The sequence below is a fragment of the Manis javanica genome, chromosome 8 (genome assembly GCF_040802235.1).
Source record: "Manis javanica isolate MJ-LG chromosome 8, MJ_LKY, whole genome shotgun sequence".
NCBI classification, from domain to species: domain Eukaryota; kingdom Metazoa; phylum Chordata; class Mammalia; order Pholidota; family Manidae; genus Manis; species Manis javanica.
Genome location: NC_133163.1, coordinates 24,683,118 through 24,710,741, shown reverse-complemented (window position 1 = coordinate 24,710,741; position 27,624 = coordinate 24,683,118). Strand labels below are relative to the sequence as shown.

At 46.4% G+C, this 27,624-nt stretch overlaps 2 protein-coding genes across 10 annotated transcripts in view; one reads left to right on the top strand and one right to left on the bottom strand.

Annotated features, from left to right (window-relative positions):
• The first annotated feature begins 68 nt into the window (after positions 1–68).
• Positions 69–25,687, top strand: GSTZ1 (glutathione S-transferase zeta 1). 4 transcript variants are annotated; one of them, XM_017651554.3, is made up of 9 exons: positions 69–207; positions 3,330–3,381; positions 5,231–5,298; positions 5,800–5,880; positions 6,219–6,344; positions 7,436–7,514; positions 8,078–8,130; positions 8,867–8,916; positions 9,690–15,905. In XM_017651554.3, exons 1-9 carry the CDS (start codon positions 193–195, stop codon positions 9,814–9,816), a joined length of 651 nt encoding a protein of 216 aa, XP_017507043.1. In that variant the 5' UTR covers positions 69–192; the 3' UTR covers positions 9,817–15,905. The 4 variants fall into 4 exon arrangements, with proteins under 4 accessions (XP_017507043.1, XP_073098182.1, XP_017507042.1 ...); XM_073242081.1 differs by lacking the exons at positions 69–207; positions 9,690–15,905 and adding exons at positions 2,933–3,027; positions 25,657–25,687; XM_017651553.3 differs by lacking the exon at positions 69–207 and adding an exon at positions 2,933–3,027.
• TMED8 (transmembrane p24 trafficking protein family member 8) overlaps positions 19,324–27,624 on the bottom strand; it is a 38,993-nt gene continuing 30,692 nt past the window's right edge. For 2 of the 6 annotated variants that reach the window (XM_037020725.2, XM_037020773.2), the window contains 2 exons: positions 26,516–26,644; positions 19,324–26,057 (listed from right to left, as the gene is read on the bottom strand). In XM_037020725.2, coding sequence (XP_036876620.2) covers positions 25,834–26,057; positions 26,516–26,644 — 353 coding nt within the window. In that variant the 3' untranslated portion in view covers positions 19,324–25,833. Of the gene's footprint in view, positions 26,645–27,624 lie in introns of all 6 variants that reach the window. The other 4 variants (XM_017651548.3, XM_017651552.3, XM_017651549.3 and 1 more) reach the window with 3 other exon arrangements.

The following is a 27,624-nucleotide window of genomic DNA, read 5'->3' as shown; positions in this document are numbered from 1 at the left end:
AGGGGCGTGGCGGCAAGACGGGGCGAGCTAGAGGAGACCGTGAAGATCATTCTAGTCCAACCCCTCCCTTTGCCAAGACGAAAGCCTAGGGGCTGACGTGTCGGGCTCTCACAGGCCTCAGTCATCGACGCGTCCGGAGAGTCCCAGGCACGAAATTTTCTAACCTGGAAGAGGGGTCGCCCGAAGTGCGAGATGCAAGCGGGGAAGGTCTGTGCCGCGCATCTGAGTAGAGGGGTGTCGCTTAGACTTAATTCCGTGTGTAGCGGGGGATGGGGGTCGTGGGAAAGGTGAGTGGCTGGGCTCCCCCTCCAGTTCGGACAACGTACTACTCCCAGCATGCAGTGCGCTCCCTGCTCCTCTCTGCTCTGCACCTGCGCGCTGGGTTTGTGGCTCAGAGAAGAGTGGGCTGAGGCGACGTACCCTCGTGGGGTATGGTGGGTAGGCATAGGTCGCTGTACCCACGTGCTTCACCTGCCTCTCCCTATTCCGTCTACTAGGGCTTCCAGACATCGACCCTCGCCTGTCTCTTCTGCACAAACCCTGCGTGCCCCTTTCCCAGCTGGCCTGACAGGTCCTAAAAACATACGGTTTTCCAGGGTCGCTTGCATTTTGAGAGAGCACTTTTAAGTCATCACAGTCACTTGGGGAGCTTCTCAGTCCCGCCCTAGATGCACCGATCTCTGGAGGAAGGGTCCCAAGAATCTGCATGTTTAAAGTGACCCATATGAGCCTTATTAAAGTTTGAGAACCACTGTTGTAGCTCAGAGGAGGGTGGCAACCACATCAGGTGTGATACAGCATCACTTTAATAATGTATAGGCCTGCCACTCCCAAATAGAATTTTAGGAGAGTTTCTCTAAATTGTGTGTTAGAGATGGTTTTAAAATAAAATCTGCTGTAGTGCTCAGAACTCACCTTAGAACTGGAAACAAAATTCCTCCAGGAGTGGTGATGAGATGGCTATTGTCTTGCCAATGGGTTTCAGCCCCAAGCAAGTTCGCTGTGGATTCAATGTTACCAAAGAAAATGACAGCAAAACGTTCTTGTGGTGAAAGGGTTATACCCAACTTTATTTCCACGGTGGCAGGTCAATCACTAAAATCCTGTTCACTCAGAGCAAGTCTCATACAGCAAGCCGTTCTCTGCCTCTAGGCCCGCACAGCAGTCTTCTGGGCCCCTCTGCCAGTACAGCCGTCCTCTGGGCCTCTGCTCTGCTCTCCTGCAGCCTTGCAGTCATGCCACCACGTCGCCCAGAGCACTGGGCGGAGCTCTTTGTATAGCGTCAGTAGCAAAGTATTGCCCACACGTGTAGTGAGCTAGCCGACCAGGGCCAGGTGAGAATCCTGGGCACAGGAACTTTCATTTTATCCACACTACTCTTTCTTTACTTGGGCTTAAAATTTAGCTTTATAAGTGCAAAAAGGAACATGGTGTGGTTTATAGTTATCTTTGGTAAGAATAGGAACTGCTGTCCATTCCATCTACAGATGGCCCATAATTAGGAAAGCTGAGGGCAGTGGCATTTAAGTGACTATGATCAACCTTAGTACAGGTCAAAGGTATAACATTTAGTAATTAGATAAGGCATTTCTTCAAGGATTCTAAGCTAATGTCTGCAGTTCTCTAGTGGTCTCATCCCTCACCAGCAGTCCCTCTCTTGCCCCAGGGAACCCTTCAGCCTGACCATGTACCTCCCAATAGGGTACATCTGATTGGGTTGACTTAACTTCTCCCCTTCCAAGAACACTGCTATCACCTGCCCTCTGCCAGAACCATCTTCCCTTTTCCACAAAAAGGTGCCTTTAATACAGAATGGAAATCCTGGGCACAGGAACCAACTTGGACGGGCCTGGGTTCCTGCTCCGTGCCCTTGACTACCTAGAAGTTCGTAGTTCAGGTGTGAAAGCAGGGTCACATAGCAGCCTGGTGTGCTGGGGGTGCAGAAGGAAGAGGGAACTTGGATGAAATGTCTAGTCAGAGGGGTGGTATACAGGGGTAATCTAATAAATTTTATTGAGTTCTTTCTTATCCATATGGATAAACATGTGTCTGCTGGAAGATTCAAGAGTGCTAATTACTGGTAACTCCTGAGTCCTACTTTGAAATGTTGGTTGCCCAAGAAGCACCAGAGAAGTTAACAAGAGTCCCTTAAACTTTAGAGGAGAGGTCACACATTCAGCAGGCAACCTCCAGGTCCCTCAAGGTAAAAAAAATGAGGGAAGTGGGCCAGGTAGAGGCCAGAGCAGATCAGAGTGGGCATGCCCTGACTGAAGGGGCCATTAATCTGCTCCAATCATTGTTGCTACGCAGGAGCCCTGTCCACTATCTCCAGATATTTTAAGAAAACAATAGGATTTGTACAGGAAGCATCCCAATCTTTTAATTTGGCAACTAATTGAAACATTTTTAAATTAAAGAGTAGACCAAATAGAAAACTGCCGTGCTGCCAGATGGGGACCTCAGCTTTGGGGCCAATGATATCCCCCAGTTATTTTTGCGAGACCAACTGAGATCCTGGAGGACTGGTGGGTGGGCATCAAAGCATCAAAGAGACGGGAACCAAAAGCATCAAAAAATTAGAATTCCTAGTCTTTCTGCTACTGCTGGAAGGAATTAAGCTATCATTTTAGAGCAACCCTTCATTTTACAAATGAGGGAGCTGAAGACTAGGGAAAGCAGAGATCTGTCCAATCTAGTTCCCGCAGTGGGACTAGATCCCAAGCATGCCAGCTCCCAGCCTGCACTGTACTGCCCCACATGCACTACTGCTTGTCTGTAGTGGCTGGCCTGTCTGCCCTGGACACCAAACCTGGCTCCCCCAGGAGCATAAAAACTTCCCACAAGTTGGAAAGAGACGCCCTTTCTGACCAGAGCCGAAGTTCCCCTGACGCCTGCCTAGCCCAGGTTCCCCATTGGCTCATGGGATCCACCCCTCCAGGGCACCTCCCTCTGCCCTGCAGCTCGTGAGAAAGGGACATTCCTTGAGAGGCTGAGGGTCATCACAGCACCATGACTGAGTCTGGCAAGGTAAGGAAGGCACCTACAGGCTGGTGGCCCCTTTTGGGGCCCCTTGGACCTCAGGAAGGCATGGCAGTACAATTTGGAGCTGAGGGACCCCACACGACTCCCAGGGCCTCTGACCCAGAGAGCTCTGAATCTGGCCAGAGTTGCCCAGACACAGGCCTGGGGAAGGAGGCCCAGCGGGATGGGAAGAAACAGTGCTGGCTTGGAGTCCCTGGCTGGGGGCCTTGCCTCTTCTCCAGTGGGCTCCTGGGGTGGAGAACCCACCAAGATGGATTCATAGGCATCCTTGTCCTCTCTCTCCACAGCCCATCCTCTATTCCTATTTCCGAAGCTCCTGCTCATGGAGAGTTCGAATTGGTAAGAACCATGCCCACACCAAGAGCCTGGGTGGGGTGGGATCAGGTGGGAGGCACCCTTGGTGAAAAGCTGGCCTGGGACAGAAGGGGTACTCTGCCAGACAGGGTACCACCCACAGCAGCCAGCATCTGCAGTCTCTGGAGCCCCCAGCCTAGAAGGACACCTCCACCTAGGAAATCCAAGAGGTGTGTGGGGATGGCAGAAAGGGAGGGTTGTTTTCTCTCCCAGGCCTACCACCTCTCCCACACTGCTCTCCAAAGCCCGTTAGCAACCATGCTTAAAACAGGCTCAGAAAATCCAGAGGTCCTAGGTAACTGGCAGGGAACAGCTGGCCTTCCTCAGTGCTTATCTTTTTTGATCAAGCAAATTAAACAGAACTGGCCAGTGTCAACCGAGGCATCGGGAAAGCAGAAACTGTGGCCCTTTGGTTTAGTCCTTATTTGACCCTTCCCTCCTCCCCCAGCTTAACTTAGCCCTTGGCAAAGATCAAAGCTGTAGCAACTCACTCTGAAGAACTGTGCTGACTGCTTTTATGTGCATGATTCCTTTTAAACCTGACAGCCCTCAGAGGGAGGTACCTTTACTGTCCCTGCTGTACATGTGAGGAAACTGAGGCAGAGGGAGGTTAAATAAGTTGCCCACAATTAAATAGCTTGGTGACAGGCAGAGCTGGAATTTGAACCAGCTAGTCTGACTCCAGAGTCCATGTTCTTAACTGCTACGCTATGCTGCCAGTCAAATGAGGAAACAGGCACAAAGGTTCATTAAGTTATTTGCCCAAGGCCAAACAGCTAGGAAATGGATGATACAATTTGAACCCAGGCAGCCTGCCTATGGGAGCCTGGGCCTAACTGGGAAGCCTACCACCAGGACCCTCCGCCATCCCACAGTCCCTTGGGATTTGCTGGAATTAGCAGGCAAGAGCCCTGGAGTGCCAAAGGAAATATGTCTCCAGGAAGACACCTTCCTGGGCCCAGAGCCACTTCCCTAGCTGGGCCAGACCAGAACAGCATGAGGGCTGGCACTGTAGGGCCTGCACGATTGGCCTCTCCTGCCTGGAAGACCAATTCCACCCTCTGGAGTAGAGATGGTCAGCCGTGTTCCCTAGGCTCTCTTCAGATGTGTCATCCTCCTCCCCTCACCCCTTTGCCCATCCATGTCCAGGACCAGCCATCACCATAGTTTAATGCACATGCGTGCATACACACACAGTCTCCACCATGGTTGACCGAGTGTTTTCACCCTCACCTGGCATGGGGAGATTATCAAAGCAGACGGAGAGGAAATCTGGTCACTCTGTCACAACAGATGCTCTGAGGCCACCAAAGAGCCCTGATGCCTTGCTTTGAATCTGCAGTAAACAGCCCCGAGAGCAAAGAAAATGGGTTAGAAAGGGATTCTTCTCTAGACAGAAAGCGTGTGCTTTGTGGTCACCTGAGCACCTTCTCTGGGCCCCTAGATGCGTTCATGAGGGAATCATTGCATGTCTCCAACAATTCAGCTCTGCTCTCCACTCGGGACAGAAATGAATAGGCCACTTCCCTGCTGTCTTCCAGAAGCACACAGGGTGCCAGGGCATGCACCTCCACAGCACCCCCCGGGGGCATGAGGGCCCTAGTCGGGGTGTGGAGAGTAAAGCTGCAAGAGGTCAGGGCCAAGAGAGGCAGAGAGCATCATGGAGCTGGGGTGGTGGAGTGGGTGGTGACCAGGGAAGCTGGAAAGGGGGATAGAGCAAGCTGGGCCTTGACCACCCAGCAGTGTGGAGCAAGAATCCTCCCCCACAGGCTCATGTCACCCTTGGAAGCATAGGCAGAGGTATCCCCTGACTGCTGTCTGATCTCTCTCCTAGCTCTGGCCTTGAAAAGCATCGACTATGACACGATGCCCATCAACCTCATAAAGGATGGAGGGCAGCAGGTAAGGAAGCCACCCCCAGCTCATGATGTGGGAACTGGAGGGCCTTGAAGAGGGTCCTGGCAAGGGGTATCGACTTCTGCCTCCAAGAGATGAACCTGCTGGCTCCCCTTTGTGGGACTAGGTGACAAGCTGTGCAGCAAGAGGAGGCAGGGAAGCACCTAGGTTCCCGGCTCTGTACCACAGCCTGGCTTCTCAGTGCCTGACTCCAGGAGGATGGGTGGCACATGGGCCTTTGCTCCATGCTGGGCCTTGATGGCCACTGTGAGATGCAAGGAAAAGCACACAGCCAGGCCATTGGCATGAAGCCTGTAGTTCAACAGCCACTCGGGGTTGGGATACTGCATGGATCCTCCACGTGTTCCCCTGGGCCTAGGAGCCAGAGCCTTCCCCAGGGGAGGAAGGTGTGGATGGGCAGCAGGCCTGGGGTCTTCCTGCTCATCTTCTTCTACTTCAGCTAACTCAGGCCAGGCCTCCCAGACCACCAGGGCCTTGTCTCCACAGTTCTCTGAAGAATTCCAGGCTCTGAATCCCATGAAGCAAGTGCCGGCCCTGAAGATTGATGGGATCACCATCAGCCAGTCAGTGAGTGCAGGGCCCGGGAGGCCCCTCTCGTGGTGCCCTGAATAAGAGGACCTCATAGCTCTTCCTGGACTGTGTATGGCCAAGAGCCTAGCACTCAGTAGGGATGCAGTATTTATCAGAGGAAGGTCAGTTGTTCTGGGAAGTGAAGGGAGGGGAACCAAGCTCTGCAGGACAAGGGTGGAAAAAGAGCTCCTCTCTGGGGAGCTTCTTGGCTTCCCAGGGCTTGGCAAGGAGGGTGAAGGCAGCAGAGGCGCTGGGAGACGAGGGAGGGAGAAGTTTGCTGGCTTTGTCCACTCTGATCCAGGGGTCCCCAGCCCTCACTGCTCCCCTCTGGATAGCTGGCCATCATTGAGTACCTGGAGGAGATTCAGCCCACTCCACAGCTCCTGCCTCAGGACCCAAAGAAGAGGGCCCGCGTGCGCATGATCTCCAACCTCATCGCTGGCGGCATTCAGCCCCTGCAGGTGGGGCTCTTGTGCACATGCGCCCTTGCACACCTCTCCTACTGGTATCCTCTCACATGCTCTTACCGTTAAACCCTGGCAAGCTGACTGCGGAGAGCCCACAGCAGAGTGCCCAGCTTGGGGGTGGAGGTGGCAGGACAGGGAAGGACTCTTGGGTTCAGACCTGGACCTGTGGCAAATTGGAGAGGGATCCCAGAAATCATCCACTCCACTGGGTCCCCACCCACATTCTGAGAAGTCTGGGGTTTCCAAGGACGGGTCCACAGGTGCTGGAGGAGGGAGAAGGATGGGGCGAAGCGGCGCCAGTGCCCAGAGCGGCCTTCCTCTCACTGTTCCACATCATAGTTTGGGATTCACATAAGATTTTGTTTAAAATGTTTTCACCAGTAAAACTACAAAATAAGTATTAAAACAATTTATTTGTGCTAAGCTCTGACTTGGCAAATAAGGAAATAGCTCCAGGAAAGTAAAGTGACTTTGCTGAGGCACTCAGCTAAGAATGGCAGAGCAAGGACAGAGCCCAGGGCCCCTGACGGTGCCCCTGTGTCCCCTACCCCCATGTCACTTTGTCTTTTTTAGCAAAGGAAGTTGATTGAATAGACAGGAATCCCCACTTTGTAGCTGAGGGAACTGAAGCCCAGAAGTAAAATGGCTCCAGGGGTACAAGGATGGAAGTAGAGTCCAAATCTCCTGAAATCCAGTCCTGCTGCTCCTCCCCATTCAGCTACTATTGCCCTTCCTCTCCTTACAGCGACCATGTAAGGGAGAAACACTGGGTGCAGGGGAGATAGGCCTTGGGTTGTGGCCACACCTGTCACAGCCATGGCAATGCCTTGTGCCCCCACCCTTGCACATGTCTGCCAGCATCACAGGCTTCCAGACTACAGGGGCCACTGGGGCAACCTGGGAAGGTGGCTGCTGGAATCACGACCTCCTTGCAGCCTCAGGCAGGAGGAGTCTGGTGGACCCTGAGGGCACAGATGTACAGCCAGGGGCAGGTGGGAACTAAGTTTCCCTGACAGGGCTTGACTGAGTGGGTAAGGCCAGCCTAGCTCTCAAAGCCAATCACAGATTTTCCTTGGGCTGCACAGAACCTGTCTGTCCTGAAGCAAGTCGGGCAGGAAAACCAGCTGACCTGGGCCCAGAAGACCATCAATTCTGGCTTTAATGGTGAGTCCTTACCCCTGTGAGCTGCCCCAAGGGGACCTCTCAGAGTGGTGGCTCTCTTACCCAGGTCCCTGGGCATTTGCAGTAACCTCCAGACCCTTTGGTCTTGACAGAGGCATGGGTGAAGATAGACAGCAGGCAGGGTGGTGTCTAAACCTGGCCTCACCCTCTGGCACTTGTGGGAACCGCAGTACCCGAGGCCCACCGCCCTTTGCAGCTGGATGGCCCAACTTCTGCTTTACTGTCCACCCCATCCAGAAAATGCAGGCCAGCGAGTGCCAGTGCATCAGTGTGAGAGCCACAACCTTGGCCAGGGGCAGGTCTTGTCCCCCGTGAGCTGTGAGAGAGGGGATGGCCACTGGACTTGAGGAACCCAGGGGAGCATCATCTCACCCCCGGGCTCCCATCAACCCTCTCCAGATCTGGTTGGTTGCCACATTCCCTCCAGCACACATGGCCCGGCCTGTCACTCAGCTGCCCATTTCAGAACTAAGGAGGCCCAGGTCCAGAAGGGCTGATATCTCCTTTCTGTGTCAAGTAAGATGATTCATGTGGCCTCCCCACAGCCCTGGAGCAGATCCTGCAGAGTACGGCAGGCAAGTACTGTGTGGGAGACGAGGTAAGCCCTCCCGAGCGTGCCCACAGCAGCCTCCTCCCTCTTCGACTCAGCCGTCTCCCTCCACCCCGTGGCAGGTGCCACTCAGCTTCCTGAGGAGGCATGGTGGGGGACCAAGGTGGCCTTCTCTTTGCCAGGCAAAAGGTAGCTCATGGGGCGCTTCTCAGCTCCCTCCTGGTCACCTGCCTCAAGAGGAAGTGAGTTTCTCAATCCTGAGGGTACAGCAGCTGAAGCCCTCGTCTCTGAAATGAGGTGGTCCAGGCTTCAGATGAGGGGTTAGACTAGAGAGTGTCTCCATTCCCTCCCAATTCTGAGAGCCTAGGGTTCAGGTGTCCTTGATTCCTCCAGGCTAAGGCCCTGGCCCTGTGGTAATTCTGGCCCCAGGGGCCCCCTGCCTCACCCTGAGGGGTGTTTTCCTGCTGGGAGCCCTCAGTCAGGCCTGGATGGCAGGTTTAACAGGCACAGTGACACCCGCTGAGACATGCAGACCTCTGGCCACCCAGAGCTGGTTGTCAAGGCAGCTGGAGCACAGCCTGGGAAAAGCACATCAGCTCTGAGGACGGACCTAGATGGGCCCAGGGGAGACAAGGAGGGGTGGGCAGTGGGGGTGGGGAGGAGGAGCCAAAAGCTGATGGGAACATCAAGGGCTGGCACCCCAGTACAGGTGCCAGGGGACACACCCAGCCCTGCCTGTGAATCAGGGGTGCACACCTGATGCACACCCACCCAACCCTTTCAGGTGTCCATGGCTGATCTCTGCTTAGTGCCTCAGGTGGCAAATGCTGAAAGGTAAGACAGCTCCCCACCCTCCTTCCTCCTGGCTCCTCCCCTCTAAATGCTCAGCCTTCCATTCAGGCCCTGACTTCAGCTACAGAGGTAGCATGTCATGCAGACTCTCCCCAACTGCTAAGGAGCCCCCTGGGCCAGAGCATGCCAGCCACTGCGGCCTGGAAGAGACAGTGGAAGTGATCAGTGAAACGCCCCCTCCCATGCCCACTGCTGCCCAGGTGACCCTGCAGAGCTCCTGCTCCTAAGAGGAGGCAGCTCACTGGTGGGCGCTCCTAAGAAGAAACCTACCCAGAAGCCTGCTGTCCCCAGATGTAGGGTGTCTGTACCCAGCAGTGAGCTCTGCGTGTGCCTTCCTCCATCAGCCCTTCAGTAAGGCACCTCTCTGTGGAAGGCATTGCACTGGGCACCATTAGGGATGCGGGAGTGTATGACACATTCCCTGCCCCTGAAAATCCTGTGACATGAGTGGAGAGAGAATTGGTATATATAATGCCTAGCACTGTGCCTCACACATAGTAGGTTCTCAGTAAAGAGCCATTGCTTGGAATAGGACAGCAGGTAACAGATGCCAGACAATACCACACAGGACCTACCCATCCCTAGAGAGCCACCTGTGAATAAGCTCCCCTGTGTGGCAGGGTCACCCTCCTTGCCCTTCCTGGCCAGCCCCAGGGGCCTTCTCTAGCCCTGTCTCTGTGCTTCCTTGGCCGCCACAGGGCTGTCTCCCTGTGCCCATGCAGACCTTGGCTTAGATGGGTGTTCCTCTACCACAGGTTCAAGGTGGATCTCACTCCCTACCCTACTATCAGCCGCATCAACAAGACACTGCTGGCCTTGGAGGCTTTCCAAGTGTCTCACCCCTGCCGGCAGCCAGACACCCCACCTGAGCTGAGAGCCTAGCTCTCAAACCTGGCCCCTTGGTTTGGGAGCAGGGAGGAGGCGCAGGAACAAAAGCTGGGTGGACTGAACAGGCCTGGGAACACCAAGCTTTAACTGGAGAGGCAAGAGACTTGTACCCCCAGCCCTTGAACCTCAAGTCTAGCTCTAGATCTGCCTTCCCACTCAGCCTCTTTCTGCCTCAGTCCCCCATCTGTGAAATGTGGGCAGGGTGGGATGGGAGGATGCTGGGAGGAAGAGAGGCAGGAACGTTACCTACTGTCTCTGTCACGGGGCAGTTACAAAGGTGAAGGAAGAATATAGGCTAAATGCCTGGCAGTTTACCCAAAAGCCTGAGCGCTTCCACACCCCCTCTACTGTACCTGACTCCAAAGAACGCCCACACTGAAATTTGATAATTAAACTGAAGCCAAGGCCTCCAGGTTGTTTTGTTAAGGTGAGCTGGGTTTCAGAAGATGAACACCTTTTCTAGCTGGAATGCCCCTGTGTCTGGACCAGGAGAGGAAGTCAGCCAGCCTCTTGACCACCCTGTGGTAGGCCTGGCCCCTGGGACCTAAGGGCAAAGAAGAGAAATAAGCCCAAAAGTCTCCTGAGAGAATCAGATAAGATCCAGAAGAGAAGAGATGTAAGAAGCAGGGAAGAAAGCATTTGGTGACCAGCTGAGTCCTCAAGGCTGGGGATGGTACCATGGTGAAGTGTCCCACTGCAGCACTGAGAGGGACCCTGGCCCTCTCCTCCAGGCCCCCACCTTCAGGGCAGCATTCTCTGGACCAGACCCAGGATTAGGCACTTGGAATAAATCCAGTCCTGAGTGGTCCTGGGAACGGGAGGCAGGCTCCTCCGTGGGCAGTGTGAACGGCTGCTAACTAGGCTAGCTCAGATCAACCAGATTAACAATTGGCCTTGGGGTCCCTGTTGGAGTGAAACAAAATGACCTTTGTGTCCCACACCTGAGATTTCATTTCCCCTGCATGGCTGAGGTTCAAACAGGGATGGTTTAAATGTGTCTGATTCGAATGGAAGCCACTTTTCTCAGCCATGAGTCCCTTTTCTTCATCCCCAATCCCAGGGCACCTGAAATTCTCCCCTCTCACCAAGCTCCTTTGTGGTGTCTCATCTCTTAAGTGATTTGGGCTCCAGGCTTTAGAATGACCGAAGTGAGCCACTCTTGTTCCTGATGTGAGTTTGTCCTAGCAGAGCCAGAAAGAAGCACAGGAAGGTAGGTGAGACACAGCAGTGATGAGGGAGGCTTGCCTGGCTGGACAAAGTTCACCTGGGCTCTCTCCAAAAAACCTTTACCTGAGATGAAAGACTGAGCTCCTCAGCCCCAGGGTCAGGAATCATGACCTGATTCAGACATTTGAAATTGAAGGTGATCAAAGCTCCTGTGGATTTTAAAGACAGAATGAACTCAGGGGAAAGGAGGGTGGCCCCACACCTCAAGCCATGCTCCTACAGGGATCAGCTAGGAACAGCAGGCGAGCCTCAGGGGCTGGGCGTTGACCAGATGGGGCACCGCTGCCACTTCCCAGGCATTCAGGTGGCAGCTGGCTGTGCCTTTGGGGGCCTAGATGAAAAAAAGATTTCCAACACTGCTGAGGTTACCAGGCGCTCCCACCCCTTCCTCTCCCAGCCTCGCCTCCAGGCAACAGACAAGCCCAAGAGACTTGGAGGAAATGAGAGAACTAGATAGAACCCATATCTAAGATGAGAAACAAAAAGAGACAACCTGAGACAACTCCCCTGCCCTGAATGATTCTAGAGAGAACTAGGTACAGTGTGGGGGCTGGTGGGGCAGGGGTGGGGACTGGGATTTTTCCTAGAAGAAAACCATCTGGTGATTGTCTTACTCCAGCTAGCACGGGCTGGGCATTGGCTGTGTGGCTGTGCAAGTGGAAATAGCAGACGTGGTCCCTGCTCTTACTGAGCTTATGTCCCTTTACTTACTCCTGGAAACTTAACTGGCCAACTTGAATGCTACTACTCAACATTGTGGGCTTGTTGCCTATCTGTTTGTCTGTCCTGATCCAAGATGAGAGTTGACATATTTTAACTCAGGTCTCCTGCTAGATGGTATCAGAATATTAACCTGCTTAATCTGGGACTCCATCAGCCATCCTAAAACTGGTGGCAAAAGCTTAAAGGATTTTAAAGAAATCTAAATCACATTAAAAAGGTGATACAGCCTCTGTTATCAAACTTGTTATCAAACCATCCCTCATCTAATGCACAAAGCTCATTTTACATATTTTTCTCATAGTTCCCATATTTCCAGGCCTCTGGTTCAACAGGAGCTTTGTGATAATGTGTCCAGTGTAAGGTGAAAATCAGCTGTGTAGCTGGGGAGGGCAGAGAACAAATGCCAAGGCTTTTCCTCTGGGCTCAGAAGAGATCCTTGGAGTCTGTGACGTTTCTGAGGTCTCCTATCTCACTGGGTTTCCCGCAACCCCTATGCCCAAACCCAGGCAAACTTATCCTTCCCTGAGAAACAGAAATGTTTTTCTTAGACAAGCCAAAGAAACTCACCAAGCTCCCTTGAGGTGACTCAACTGGGAAGTGCTGGGTCCTTGCAAGCGTCTCCACGTTGATATGTGTGCCACCCAGAGACAGTAACCTTTGTGACTCTCAACTGCACTGGCTTTAGGAGGCTAGTAGTCCATCTTCTTACCTCATAATGGTTTTGTAAAGGAGATATTCGTATTTTAAAGCAAGAACCTGACCTGTGGGGAGTCTACACACAGGCCATAGCAATGCAAGGTGGTCTCAAGGTCAGGGCTGGGAACCACCCTTACTGCCTTCTTCCCCCAGAACCAAGGAGACAGCCTCAGCTCTCATGGGCCTGCAGCAGCTTTTCTGGTGTCTCCTGTTGGCCTCAGGCATGGAGGCTCTGAGGAAGTGAGGGAATGGGGAGATGAAGGGGGAGGGCAGAGTGAAGGCAGGCCCAGGGAGCCACCAGCTCAGGATCAACTGAGGGATGGAAAAGAAGTGTGTTGGGGTGTGGAAGACAGTGGGGTGAGTAGAGGTTCTGGCCTTACTCGATGACCACAGCTCATGAGAACGGAGAGCAGTCTTGTCTGGTGTCTAGGCCTGCAGTTTTGAGTCCGACTGAGGCTATTGTGCGTTCCAGCCATGGGGATAGCTGCCTGCCTTGGGAATGTGGAGACCTGCTAGTGTGCTGGCTTCAGTCCCTCTCCATAGGGGAGGGTTAACCCTCCTTCAGGAACCTGTGGCTGGCCACATGGGAGAGCAGAGAACCCTCTCCTCTAGTCCCAGAGGAACGTAGCTGTGCCCTGAGCTGTAAAGAATGCAGGATTCCTAAACCATCTTGCCTGTGTGAGAGCAGTTCCCTCAAGTTCTTCTGGGGACACACTCCTGACCCATCTGTTAACCTACTAACAAGGTGACTAACTAGCCTTGCTCCGTAAGGAAGTGTCAAATTAAAACGTGTCCTTCCTGTACAGCTGGCTACTCCCCACCCCAACCCATCCCTGTTTCTTTCCTCTTTTGGGGCACCCTAGATCACAAAGGAGCATATATTTCCCCAGGTGCACAGGCTTTTCTCTAGAGCTTTGAGGCTTAGCAATAATTAATTTTGTATAAAAGTAGTTTTGAAAACTACCCGCTCTGTGATTCCATCAAGTTTGCAAATAAATTCCTATTTTCAGGGGTCAGATACATCGATCAATCCAAAACCATCAGCTACTTAGGAGATATTTTCAGTAAGGGCTTCTCTTCAAAGGTTGAGTGGGTGGTAAAAGTCCAGTCCTTCATTCCCATATCAGCTGTCAGAACTATGAAGAACAACCAGCAGACACCTGGGCCTGGTGAGGCCACAGGGAGACCTAAGCCACAGTCTGCCCACAGATGGAGTGGCCATGGTAGATGAAGAACAGATACTGGAAGGCTTGGTCACTGGTAATTAGCTGCGGAGGGTCTTCCAACTCTATGATAACAGTAAGTCCTGGCAAACACTTCAGAAGCATGAAAGCAGGAAGGAAGCACTGCTAGGAAATACTTGAGAGCAAAGCAAAATATGTAGGATTATGTTCCAGAGCAATTTTACATATCCATTAAGGAAAGTAGGAGATTTATTGGGCAAGCAGGTGGACACATATTAATAAGATAAGCACTCATTTTATCAGCTTCTCCTAACTTTTAAACCTAACTTATTTAGCTCTGGATCCCAAGGTCACAAGCAGGCATCATTGCACTTTGGGAGAACAGATGAACTAAGCTGGCTGCAGAGTTTAGCCAGAACCTCATGGGTTAAAAAGGTCAGGCTGAATCTGAACTGCCTTGCATGAGTGGGATTATATAATCCTGAACTATGTCAGGATCAATATGACAGATAGGAGTGCCTAAAAGTTAAAAAATAATCTTCAGTATCTTATGTGTTAGCAGTGATATACTATATATTCAGCATACCTGAACTTAGGTAGCTATATGTAGTCTGCCTGGGCTTTTTATTTTTGATTCTGGTGTAGTTTGGTGAGCAGATTTTATTCACTTAGCTCACAGGTATTTCAGATCTCTTCCTCCTTTAGACATCAACCTCTAAAATATATGGCAAAGGAAGGCAGAGTAAGATCTAACAGATGCATCTTAGAACCACAGACCTCACTGAAGATAGTATTTAAATGATAGCCCTTCCTGCTCGGATCTGAGCCCTTCTCATTCTGTAGTAGATACCAGGGATGTGCACAGGCAGCATTTTAAGAGAGGTCAGAGGTATCAGGGGTCATTTTTGTAAATGAAAACAGGGTGAATTAATATCAACTAGACTGTGTTCATGATTACATTGGTGTCCAAAGGACTGGTTCCAGAGGAAAAAAGATGGGGGCATGAGAAGTGAGGTGCAAATCTCCTCCCCAAACCACACATATTAGGAAAATACAGCAAATACAGCTATTCCTAAAAGAGTGACCAGAAATAAGCAGTCAAGGGATACACAGAGTACAGAATATGACAACATATAAACAGGGAGGGAGGAAGAAAAAGAAAGAAAAAAAAGAATCTTCAGATTGTGTTTACAGTAGCATAAGTGAGTTAAGTTAGACTGTTAGACAGTAAAGAAGCTGCCTTTGAACCTTTGGTAACCACGAATCCAAAGCCTGCAATGGCAAATAAGTACATATCTGTTGATAATCATCCTAAATGTAAATGGACAGAATGCACTCATCAAAAGACATTCAGTTACAGACTGGATAAAAAAACAAGATCCATCTATATGCTGCCTACAAGAGACTCATTTCAAGCCAAAAGACATACACAGACTAAAAGTGAACGGATGGAAAAAGATATTTCATGCAAACAATAGGGAGAAAAAAGCAGGAGTTGCAATACTTGTATCAGATAAAATAGATCTCAAAACAAAGAAAGTAACAAGAGACAAAGAAGGATATTGTATAATGATAAGGGGTCAGTCCAACAAGAGGATATAACCACTATAAATATCTATGCAACCAACATAGAAGCACCCAAATACATATAACAAATACTAACAGAATTAAAGGAGGAAATAGAATGCAATGCATTCATTCTATGAGACTTCAACACACCATTCACTCCAAAGGACAGATCCACCAGAGAGAAAATAAGGAGACAGAGGCAATGAACAACACATTAGAACAGATGGACCTAACAGACATCTATATATAACACTCCACCCAAAAGCAGCAGGATACATTCTTCTCAAGGGCACATGGCACCTTTTCCAGACTAGATCACATACTAGACCACAAAAAGAGCCTCAGCAAATTGAAAAAGATTGAAATTGTACCAACAAACTTCTCAGATCACAAAGGTATAAAACTAGAAATAAATTGTACAAAGAAAACAAAAAGGCTCACAAACACATGGAGGCTTAACAACATGCTCCTAAATAATGAATGGATCAATGACCAAATTAAAACAGATCAAGCAATATATGGACACAAATGAAAATGCCCCAACTTCTGTGGGGCACAGTGAAGGCAGTTCTAAGAGGAAAGTATATAGCAATTCAGGCCTATTTAAAGAAGGAAGAGCAACCCCAAATGAACAGTCTAAATTCACAATTATTGAAACTGGAAAAAGAACAAATGAGGCCGAAAGTCAGTAGGATGGACATAATAAAGATCAGAGAAAAAATAAATAAAATTGAGAAGAATAAAACAAAGAATTAATGAAACCAAGAGCTGGTTCTTTGAGAAAATAAACAAAATAGATAAACCCCTAGCCAGACTTATCAAGAAAAAGAGAATCTACCCACATAAACAGAATCAGTAATGAGAAAGGAAAAATCACTATGGATACCACCAAAATACAAAGAATTATTAGACAATACTATGAAAAATTATATGCTAACGAATTACCTAGAAGAAATGCACAACTTTCTAGAAAAATAAAACCTTCCAAGACTGACCCAGGAAGAAATAGAAAATCTGAACAGACCCATTACCAGCAATGAAACTGAATCAGTAATCAAAAAACTACCCAAGAACAAAATACCTGGTCCAGATAGCTTCACCACTGAATTTTATCAGGCATTTAAAGAAGACCTAATACCCATTCTCCTTAAAGCTTTCCAAAAACTAGAAGAGGAGGGAATACTTCCAAACTCATTCTAGGAGGCCAGCGTCACTCTAATACCAAAACCAGGCAAAGACACCACAAAAAAAGAAAACTACAGACCAATATCCCTGATGAGCATAGATGTAAAATCCTCAGCAAACTGGATTCAAAATACATCAAGAGGATCATACATCATGATCAAGTGGGATTCATCCCAGGGATACAAGGATAGTACAACATTCAAAAATCCATCAACATCATCCAATACATCAATAAAAAGGACTAAAATCACATGATCATCTCAATAGATGCTGAAAAAGCACTCAACAAAATTTAACACCCATTCATGATAAAAACTCTCCACAAAATGGGTATAAAGGGCTAGTACCTCAACATAATAGAGGCCATATATGACAAGCCCACAGCCAACATCATACTTAACAGTGAAAATTTGAAAGCTTTTCCTCTAAGATTGGGAACAACACAAGGATGCCCATTCTCCTCACTTTTATTCAGCATAGTACTGGAGGTCTTGGCCATGGCAATCAGACAACACAAAGAAATAAAAGGTATCCAGATTGGTAAGGAAGAAGTTAAACTGTCACTGTTTGCAGATGACATGATACTGTACATAAAAAAACCCTAAAGACTCCACTCCAAAACTACTAGAACTAATATCTGAATTCAGCAAAGTTGCAGGATACAAAATTAATACGCAGAAATCTGTTGCATTCCTATACACTAATGATGAACTAGCAAAAAGAGAAATCAAGAAAACAATTCCATTCACAATTGCATCAAAAAGAATAAAATACCTAGGAATAAACCTAACCAAGGAAGTGAAAGACCTATATCCTTAAAACTACAAGACAGTCTTAAGAGAACTTAAAGACAACACTAATAAATGGAAATACATCCCATGCTCTTATGTAGAAAGAATTAATATTGTCAAAATGACCTTCCTGCCTAAAACAATCTACAGAGTCAATGCAATCCCTATCAAAATACCAACAGCACTCTTCAATGAACTGGAACAAATAGTTCTAAAATTCATATGGAACCACAAAAGATCCTGAATAGCCAAAGCAATCCTGAGAAGGAAGAATAAAGCAGGGGGGATTACACTCCCTAACTTCAAGCTCTACTACAAAACCACAGTAATCAAAACAATTTAGTACCGGCACAAGAACAGAGCCACAGATCAGTGGAATAGAATAGAGAGCCCAGATATAAACCCACACATATATGGCCAATTAATATATGATAAAGGAGCCATGGACAACAGGGAAATGACAGTCTCTTCAACAGCTGGTGTTGGCAAAACTGGACAGCTACATGTAAGAGAATGAAACTGGATTACTGTCTAACTCCATACACAAAAGTAAACTTGAAATGGATCAAAGACCTGAATGTAAATCATGAAACTATAAAACTCTTAGAAGAAAACATAGGCAAAAATCTCTTGACTATAAACATGAGCAACTTTTTCATAAACATATCTCCTTGGGCAAGGAAAACAAAAGCAAAAATGAACACATGGGACTACCTCAAACTAAAAAGCTGTACAGCAAAAGACACCATCAGTAGAACAAAAAGGCATCCTACAGTGTGAGAGAACATATACATAAATTATATATCTTGGCAGAGACATCCAAAATATATAAAGAGCTCACATGCCTCAACACCCAAAAAGCAAATAACCTGATTAAAAAATGGGTGGAGGATCTGAACAGATGCTTCTCCAAAGAAATTCAGATGGTCAAGAGGCACATGAAAAGATGTCCACATCACTAGTCCTCAGAGAAATGCAAGTTAAAACCACAATGAGGTATCACCTCACACTAGTAACGATGGCCAACATCCAAAAGACAAGAAACGACAAATGTTGGCAAGGATGTGGAGAAAGGGGAACCCTCCCACACTGCTGGTGTGAATGTAAATTAGTTCAACCATTGTGGAAAGCAATATGGAGGTTCCTCAAAAAACTAAAAATAGAAGTACCATTTGACCCAGCAATTCCACTCCTAGGAATTTACCCTAAGAAAACAGGATCACAGATTCAAAAAGACCTATCACCCCTATGTTTATTGCAGCACTATTTACAATAGCCAAGAAATGGAAGCAACCTAAGTGTCCATTAGTAGATGAATGGATAAAGAAGAGGTGGTACATATACACAATGGAATATTATTCAGCCATAAGAAGAAAACAAATCCTATCATTTTTCAACAACATGGATGGAGCTAGAGGGTATTATGCTTAGTGAAATAAGCCAGATGGAGAAAGAGAAGTTCCAAATGATTTCACTCAATTTGTGGAGGATAACAACAAAGGAAAAACTGAAGGGACAAAACAGCAGCAGACTCACAGAACCCAAAGGGACTGTGGAGGGTGGGTGGTAAGGGAGGGATAAGGGGATTAAGGGGTATTATGATTAGCGCACATAATATGGGGGGGTATGAGGAAGACAAGTAGTGACTCTATAGCATCTTACTATGCTGATGTAATGGTGTATGTGGTGGGGACTTGGTAATAGGGGGGAATGTAGTAACCACAATGTTGCTCATGTGAAACCTGATCATAAGGTTGTATACCAATGATACCTTAATAAAAAAAAAAAAACAAAGGACTGGTTCCAAATGTAAATAGAGTCAGTTCATTGGAAAATGAACATCACTGGGTACCAAATACTGATAAAACACAATAAAGTGCTATTTAGTAATAATCACCACTCTAAACCCAATTTTTCTCCCTTTGGGCCAAACGCAGCTCCCAGTTTATATACTGTGCCATGAATTTACATGCAGTTGAAAGTCAATCATGAATCTCATTCTCACTTTTTTTCTTAGTTGTGAATTTTTCTTAATTTTTATAATCCTAATAGATTGCAAAATGATTCATATAGATTTATAGGGCACCTATCCTCTTAAGATGCAGAAGAGAGATGAATTTAAAAACTTTAAACGTAAATCAAGTTTATTAACTTAGATGTTTCAGGTGCATAGTGAAAAAGTTTATTTATGACAGATTTCAAATCTTGGCAGAGAAGACAAAGAATGCACAAAACTTCACAAAACTCTTATATAATATTAAAAACACAAGAACTGAGCTATTTAAAGAACCATAGCTCAGGATCATCTGTGTATCACAGCAACACATTCAGTGCCACAGGTGGGAAAACACGATTTTTTAAAGGAAAAACCACTCAGCAGGACGTAATGATTTAATATCAATTTGGTACAAAGCTCTTAACTTAGAAATCACAGGAAATGTTGACAGCATTTCTCGCAATAGAGGAAGTGTAAAACCAGATGACAATAAATGATTGTTGGGATACCTTTGTATTTTAAAGAAAAGACTGACACTGTTTCCCTTCCAGACCCCTTTTGTAATGTCTGTGTCAGCACATGATACAGAACAGTAAGAAAGAATGCCTTTGTGGTTGTCAATGGCTTAAATATTTACCAAGAAAACATGGTCATCTTTCACTCAACTGATAGATGTACAGTGTGCAGCACCAAAGCAGGACTTTCAGAAATATAAGCTAAAAGGTATAAATCTTGGGAACCTCTCTCTATTCCAATTATCCCTACCTGGAGTCTGGCTTTCTTACAATGCATCAGTTTGATTACAGAGCAGCTTTCTTCTGGGAGTTTCAATACACTTCCCATTACTGAGGGAAAATGGATACACTCGAGTCATGGATTTACAGGGCTGCTTTCTCCAGACTTTACTTGCTCTTTCAGCATGGCTAAATGGAAATAATTCAGCTTGATTAAATGAAAACAAATTCATTTATGGGTCCATAATCTCAGAAAGGGATGTTAGTGGGGTTTTTAATACAGAATTTCTTAGTAAAATGACATGAAAGAAGGGATTAAGATGTTTTCCAGATGATTCTTGGCCTGAACCTAAAAATCAACAATAACAATCAATGACAAGGAACATTTTAGATAGAGGTATTTCAAACCTGAGTGAGGAAGAGAATTCAGGAGCCCCCTAACCTGACCACGCCGAGGCTCTTCTGTGACCCTGTACACTATAACGATCCAGACCCAAACTTAAGAATTGTTCATGAGCCTCTAGGAGAACTTTAAGAAAATGCACTTTGTCCCTCGAAGTCATTTCATATAAATTACTTTACCCTTGGATAAGCCAAAACTACCTGCTTAAAGGACAGAAAACTGTAGAATTTAATAAAGAAGCCTGTATTTGTAGATTACTGGGGTGCCTTTTCCTCATATCTTACAGTAAAGAAGAGCCAGGAAATTAACTCTGGTCCACATGTCTGGGTCCTAAAAGAAATCCAAGTACATAAAATAGAAATAGATTAATTCAAATTACCGACCAGAACCATAAATAATTTCAAAGCCAGCACCTTGCCTTTGGACTTGATTTTTGAAGGAATGACTATTTGTAAACGAACCCCACTATTGAGGCTTTACACAACTATTTTTGCTTTGTTTTGTTTTGTTTTTGTTTTATTTTGGTATCGCAACTGGTTTTTTTTTTAAGCTTAGAAATAAGATTCATATAGGATGGGCTTTGTGTGGCCTTCCTGGTTCAGGCAGGAACAATGCAAACCTTCAAAGGGAGAAGTGATTTCTGAAATAGAACCACACAATACTTGGCAGTTTCTCTCACTTGTTGGGTCCCACATCCTGCCCTAACCTCATCATCTAAACAGCTGGTAAGATGTCAGTAGAGCACTTGGAGGGGCTGGATGGGTCAGAGCAAAGGGGTGACACTGACCATCACCAGGTACCAACTGAGCCAAAGTAGTTCTTGCCTGGGTGCCTCCCCATTCCCAGAAAAGAGGCAGCCAGGAATCAATGCCAATTGGGGCTTTCCTTCTGAGAACGCTGAGCTGTAAACTCACACTGAAATTGCACTTAGAGCCAGTGACAGACTATAGTTGGTACAGATGGAGGGCTTGCTCTGTTTATTACTCAATTTGTCATCTTCATCAGTCTCCCAGTCTCCCATCCTCTTCACTCACTTGGTAATATTAACAAAGGTTCTGCTTGCACAGTCATACATGAGTCACCCAGCTATCCCAATATGGGACTACAATCCCTCTCCAACCCTCCTTCCAGCTAAGGTCGATTGCTTTATCTACTCAACTCACGCTATAATTCTGGTTAAGGTAAACAGAGGCCTTGGCTACCATGTTTGCCAGTGCTAAACAATATAAAGAAGACATCAGAGAGAAGTGGGGGCACCCTAGTTCCTCTCTGTCTCTCAGTTGTGCAGAAATGAGGGTCTGAGGATAGGATCCCATGTACTGTGAAGACTGGGACTTTGGCCATAAGGATACTCCCCATATACAGGGTAGCTGATGATGACTTTAGACACCCTTTCCCTACTTACTCCCTAAAGCACCATGCATCATGGCCCCTGAGCACAATCAAACACACAATGAATACAATGACTTGCTCTCTAAAAGGCATAAATCCCTTAACAAGCTACCCCCTACAATAACAACAAAATGAAATTAACTTTCTTCAAACAGAAACCCACTTCCCAACTCTTTTCAACCACTGAGACTCTGGGGAAGGTGCTCTTCCCTTTTCCAAGAGCCTGAGGCCCCCAGGAGTTCTCTATTTTTGGCCAGGTGGAAAGAGACTAGTTTAAGAAGTTGAGGTGGCCTTTTCAGACCTAGGAGAAATCGTAAATGGAAGCTTTAAAAGGGAGAACAAACCATGTCTTTGGTTTGTTCTGTTTACTGCTGTGTATGACCATCCCTCCAGATTAAAGGTGGTGGTGATTCCTACACCTTACAGCAAGGTCGGCCTACAAGGGGCACAGCTTGTTGGCAGACATACTCTTGTGGCGTAAGGCTTCTGTGAGGTGTGGCCAAAATTCCTCTCTTTATCCCTTTCTTGGCCATAGTCAAAACCAACTGACACTCCAAGCTGCACAGCTTGTCCAAGCCCTTTCCAATCACACCATCTTCTTTCACAGCCCTAGACTCCTCTACATCCCAGAGAATACAGAGATGAGGTCACTCCTCAAGGCCAGCATTACACTTAGCAGAGGGGACCTACCCAAAAATATCCCTGAAGTCGATCCTGTTAGAAAAGACAGCGAAGTGGGTGTGGAAATCTCCAACAACATGAGGAGAACCAGTGAGGCTTCTGGCTTAAAGAAAATTCTAACTGATGAAATGCAAACTAAAGAACTAAACAAAATTGGGATATGAGCAAAATTCTGAGGTACAATTGACAGCTTTTCCCTCTTCCCCCAACTTTCTTATTTTTATCTCTTCCTATCAACTCAAAAAGGCAGTTCCCAAGTTGCACAAAACTATTTCACTCACACCCCTTCCTCACCCTCCAGTATAACAAGGTCCTTTATGTAAATAAATGGTCACCCAATTCCATACCTTAGAAGTACATATTTTGGAATTAAAAGGCAACCACTGGCAGAAAAGCGGTCTTAAAAAAACAAATACAAAAATACAGACCTTAGGTTGAGTTTTACCTAATTCTTCTAAAGAGGGACTGGGTGGGCTCATCAAAAACATAAACTCACATATTTTCCATAAATGAGAAGTTTTACAATCATATCTAATCCCACTGATTAATATAAGACAGTGAGCTTTCAGATTTAAGTCTTCCACATACTATGTAAGGGATAATACATACTTTTTAAAAGTCTGAGATCATGTTTCCTAGATAACAAAAATATTTTTAAAGTGCATGAATCAATTAAGAAAAAAATTAGTCAATTTTAAAGTTGCTACCTACTTCCTTTATAAAGCTACATTTTGTCTGAGGATTGAGTTTTAATTTCAGAGTCCTGAGGATGTGTCATAAAGCAACACAGATTAGAATAAAGTCCTTCAGAGCAGCTTCACTCTAACCTGCCAGTTAGAGAAGAAAATAGCATAAATTATGGCCTGAGGGAAGAGAGAAATATAGCATGAGTTCTGAAAGATGGAGACTAGAAGCATTTTTATGAGGACCACCTTCCAGGTAATTCACATCAAAAGAAACAAATCTGCTAAAAAAAGAGAAGCTCTCTGACATAGGAGAGTGGATATCTGTGCAGGGAACATAGACTAATTTTTGACAAGGAACAGAATAGTAGAATCATCTTTATTTAAAAATTAGTTTATAATTTTAAAACTATGTGGGTGGATACATAAGGGTGTTTACTATCTACTCCTTTTAAGTTTTCTATTTGCTAAAAATTTTTCATAGTAATTTTTTTGGAAAATTAGTACTTCAAACATGTCTTCCTTTCTAAAAGCCCCATCTCCCAGCAGAATGGTAAAACTAAACAAACTGAAGTAATTTAAGAACTCAGCCACTCTGTGCAGAGAATTCCAGTCTCTCTCCTACTTAAAGCACTTTCTTCCATCTGTTTGTTAATATTTATTTGTGCTCTAGAGAACAGGGTGAGGGTAGAAGCAAAAATGACTTTCATTTCATTGTTTGTTCCTATGAACTTGACAGGGAGAAACTAAGGGAATGACTACCTCTTAGGATTTGCTTCAGTAAATAATATATTGTTCCTAAAGTTCAATAATTTCAGAAGTTTAATATGAGTATAGTGAATGAATTAGACAGTGAAAACATCTTCTAGCTATTTTGTGTTACTGTAACATAGAAACCCTGTTAGTGAAACACCAGTACAGAATGAAATACAACAATACCCAGGACTTCAAAAGTGACCAGATAATAAGAGGCACACAGAGGCGATGGGAACAAGTCCCTCAGGCTTCCCTGATGCAACAGAACTAGGATTCCAAAGAAAATAAGTACAGAGACTCTCATGACAAAAGTAAACAATGAGTGTTATCCCAGGGAGTTTGCTATGGCCTGACCGCTCCATTTTGAGAGAAAGTCAGAAGTTAATAATAAACAGGAAAAAATAAGCAAGGCGTTAGCTGACTGGAGAATAGCCCAGTAAAAAATTATTTTATAAAGATTATATTCAGTTAGCTAAGGCATGATTCAGCTTCAGTGACGAAAGCCTGGTCAGTCAGCTACCTGATGGGATGATGCACAGCAAGTTTGCTTTTCTCTGTTCATATGGACAGTCGCTAAATAATTCTTAATTTCCTGCATGGTATATAAATTTTGGCCAGTATAATATAATGGAGGTCTGAGATAATGGAGGTTGTGCTGCTCAGTCCACAACATCCTATACTACTTGGGGCTCTGTTCCCAGGGGAACAGAAGGTGCAGACTGGATGGCCCTTCGTTCATGACATGGATGCTACTACAGACCTGCCATGTGGAGCCCTGTTCTTGGAGTTCCTGCTCCTGTAGGGAAGAGAGGCTTGATGTGAGGTGCCCACACAAGGAAGGAATGAGCCAAAGGGAACAGCATGAAGATGACTCCTTGGAACAGGCAAAGGACTCTGACATCCTAGGATCACAGGACATCTCTGATTGGCCAGTCAATTCCCCCGTACTCAATTCTGGGCAAATGGGCAGATTCCCTCACAATCTAGAATTCCTCACGGATAGTGCCGGGCAAGTTGGTAGCATCCATCTCACAAGGGGCCAATTCCTCCCAAAGCATCACAGGATTAACCTGTAGGAATGGAACCTACAGGAATGCCCAGCTTCTCCTGACATCATCATCTTTAACTCTATAGAAAAGGTGGCCTCAATGGCTCACAGCAGATGGAAGCCTTCTGAGAAACAGATGGAAACTGTTTCAAAGGCAAAATGAAATGTGCTAAAAAAATAAAGTAATAAATAAGTCTTATTATTCCTCAAAATTCTAAGGCAGTAATAGACTTGACACAAGGAATAAGAAACGAGGCACAGACAACCGCAGTGGTCCCTTTTCCACCTCCTCTGCCTGAGGCCCTGCCACCCTGCTGCTCTGGTGACTACTGGTGGCAGGACCCGGAAGCACTCCGGGGCCTCAGGACAACTACAGCGGGAAAGATATCACCAGAGAAATGCAAGCTTTGGCCTGGTAAAGAACAAATCCAGTCAGCAGCAAAAGTGAAGCTTCACTATCCCCTCTCTTAAAATACTTTGAACACCAAAAGCTTTCAGTCTTCCATGCAAGAAGCCTAAATCTGGAAACTCTGGAAATCTGATTCATTCCAAATCAAAATTTCTAAATAACATTCCTACTCTAAAGACAAAAAGTATGTGGTGGAGAACCCACAAGTGTCGTTTTTGGTTTTTTTTTTAACCTCTCAGATTATACCCCCTCCTATTGGTTGTACAAATATAAATTTAATAACACTTGACTCTCAAAGATGTGGGTTCTAAGATCAATTCTATATCTAATTTCCACCCTTTCTGTCTCAACCGCCAGTGCCCCTGAGAAGTGACACTACCTCTGGAAGCAGGAAGTGATGGAGGCAGTTTTTCTTCCCAGAAGATCGTAGACTACATCAATCATCACTTCAGACTGCATGGAAGTTCTTAATGGAAAACACACAGACTTAGGAAAAGGAAATAAAGGAGGTGGAAAAAAGGCAGAGTCAAACCCTCAGAACTTGTAACACCCCTCCTGAAGCAGGGAGGGCTCCCAGTCTGTGCTTGAGACCACGAAGGGCCAGCAGGCCGGAATATGGCAGTGGTGAGAGGCTGGACAGAGATCTCCATCCAAGACACTGGGTTCATTCATGGACAATGTGCTTTCCTCTCTTCCAGCACTTTCAAATAGTGAAGAGAAGAGAATGGCTGCCACTAAACACATCTGCAGTAAAGGCGCTGGGAGAGGAGAGAGCAGAAAACAGTTGGGATAACACACCTTGTATCAAAACAAACCTGTTTTTAAAAGATAACACCCAACTACTTTTTAGACTTTTTCCTAATGGGTTCCTCCACAGAGGGATTTTGCCAGTCTGAAGCAATAAGAGCATGAGTCAGGAACCACAGGACAGGGCACTACACCGCCACCTGCAGAAGCCAAGAAGGGGGAAAAGCTATGTGGAGTCAACAGTCAGGCATGCCAGGCAAGGCATGAGGGTCAAGAGCCTCACGCCCAACTTTCAGCTCTTGCCTGTCCACAACAGGAGGCACCAACTGGCAGCCTGTCCCAGCCAGCAAACACCCACCTGCCCCAGTCTGAGCAGGCCTTCAGCTGGTGTAGTAGATGTGGAAGTAGAGGGTCTTGTTGCGTAACAGGGAGTAGGAGTTGTCAAACTTGAGCAGGTAGATGCCCTCACCAGGGTAGTCGTGGCTTCCAGCCTGCACATCTCGGTGGCTGTCCCGACGATACACAGGCATGACCTCCCCATAGCGACCTCGCAGGGAGCTCCTGGAGCCTCTCTCTACATCTCCAGCTGGGACGGGGTCTGCATGAGCAAAACGACAGTGTCTAGATATGACATCAGACACTAAGTCCTACCTGAAGGTAAAAGAATGGATTAGGTGACCCACAGGTTTTCACCCAGGGGGATGCTATTGTCCTCCCACAGGAATTTGGAAATGTCTGGTGGCCTTTTTGGATATCACAGCAACTCATGGGTGATATTGGCATTAAGCACCTAACATCAGGACGGTACCTCTTCAACAAAGAAGCATCATATGCCAGTAATGGCGCCACTGAGAAGAAATGACTTAGGCTTATAGAGCTTACATAGCTCCAGAAATGTCTGGACAGTTCAAGGGGGAGAAAAGGATACTTAGAAGGGAAGATTCTGATACCTTTTCATTCAACAGGGGAAAGAACTAGCTAATGGAGGTGGAAAATGCAGACAAACACATTATACACAGAGACCTAGAACTTCCACTTAGCCTCCTGAAGATCAGCAAATAAGAAATGAGATTCTCCTCTTCCCTAAATACCTGAAGATTTCCCTGTAGACTTACTTTTCCATGGAGAAGTAAGTTAAGGGGTTGATAATACTGTACAGGAAAATCCAAGAATAAGGCTGATGCTTAGAACCTATTCTTATATTACCAAAACAGAAAAAGTATGTCTCAGGGCCATCCTGAGTGGACACTGCCAATAACTGGCATGGAAACACAGATTACTTTTAAAACTTCTCTGAGCATGAAATAAAGAAGTGAATAGTATTCAGCCAGCTGTGACAGTTTGGAGGGGGGTACATTTGGCAAACTGTAATCACCCAGTCTGATTCCAGACCAAGAATAATTGTAAATATCCCCAAACTAAAAGAGAAATATAAAATAATCTCAAAAATTAACTATAAAATGATCTGAAAAAATACTGCAGCAGTGACTCACCCTTTTCCCTGCCCCAACCCCACGCCTGGCCCCAAGGAATTGATGGGGAAACAGGTAGGCACTGATTAAAAGGAAAAGAAGCTTT

What these genes read in the sequence shown, in the direction of transcription:
- GSTZ1 (XM_017651553.3), top strand. An exon ending in TAAAGGATGGAGGGCAGCAG is followed by an intron (nt 5,299 to 5,799) that starts GTAAGGAAGCCA and finishes TTGTCTCCACAG; the next exon opens with TTCTCTGAAGAATTCCAGGC. An exon ending in AGTACTGTGTGGGAGACGAG is followed by an intron (nt 8,131 to 8,866) that starts GTAAGCCCTCCC and finishes CAACCCTTTCAG; the next exon opens with GTGTCCATGGCTGATCTCTG.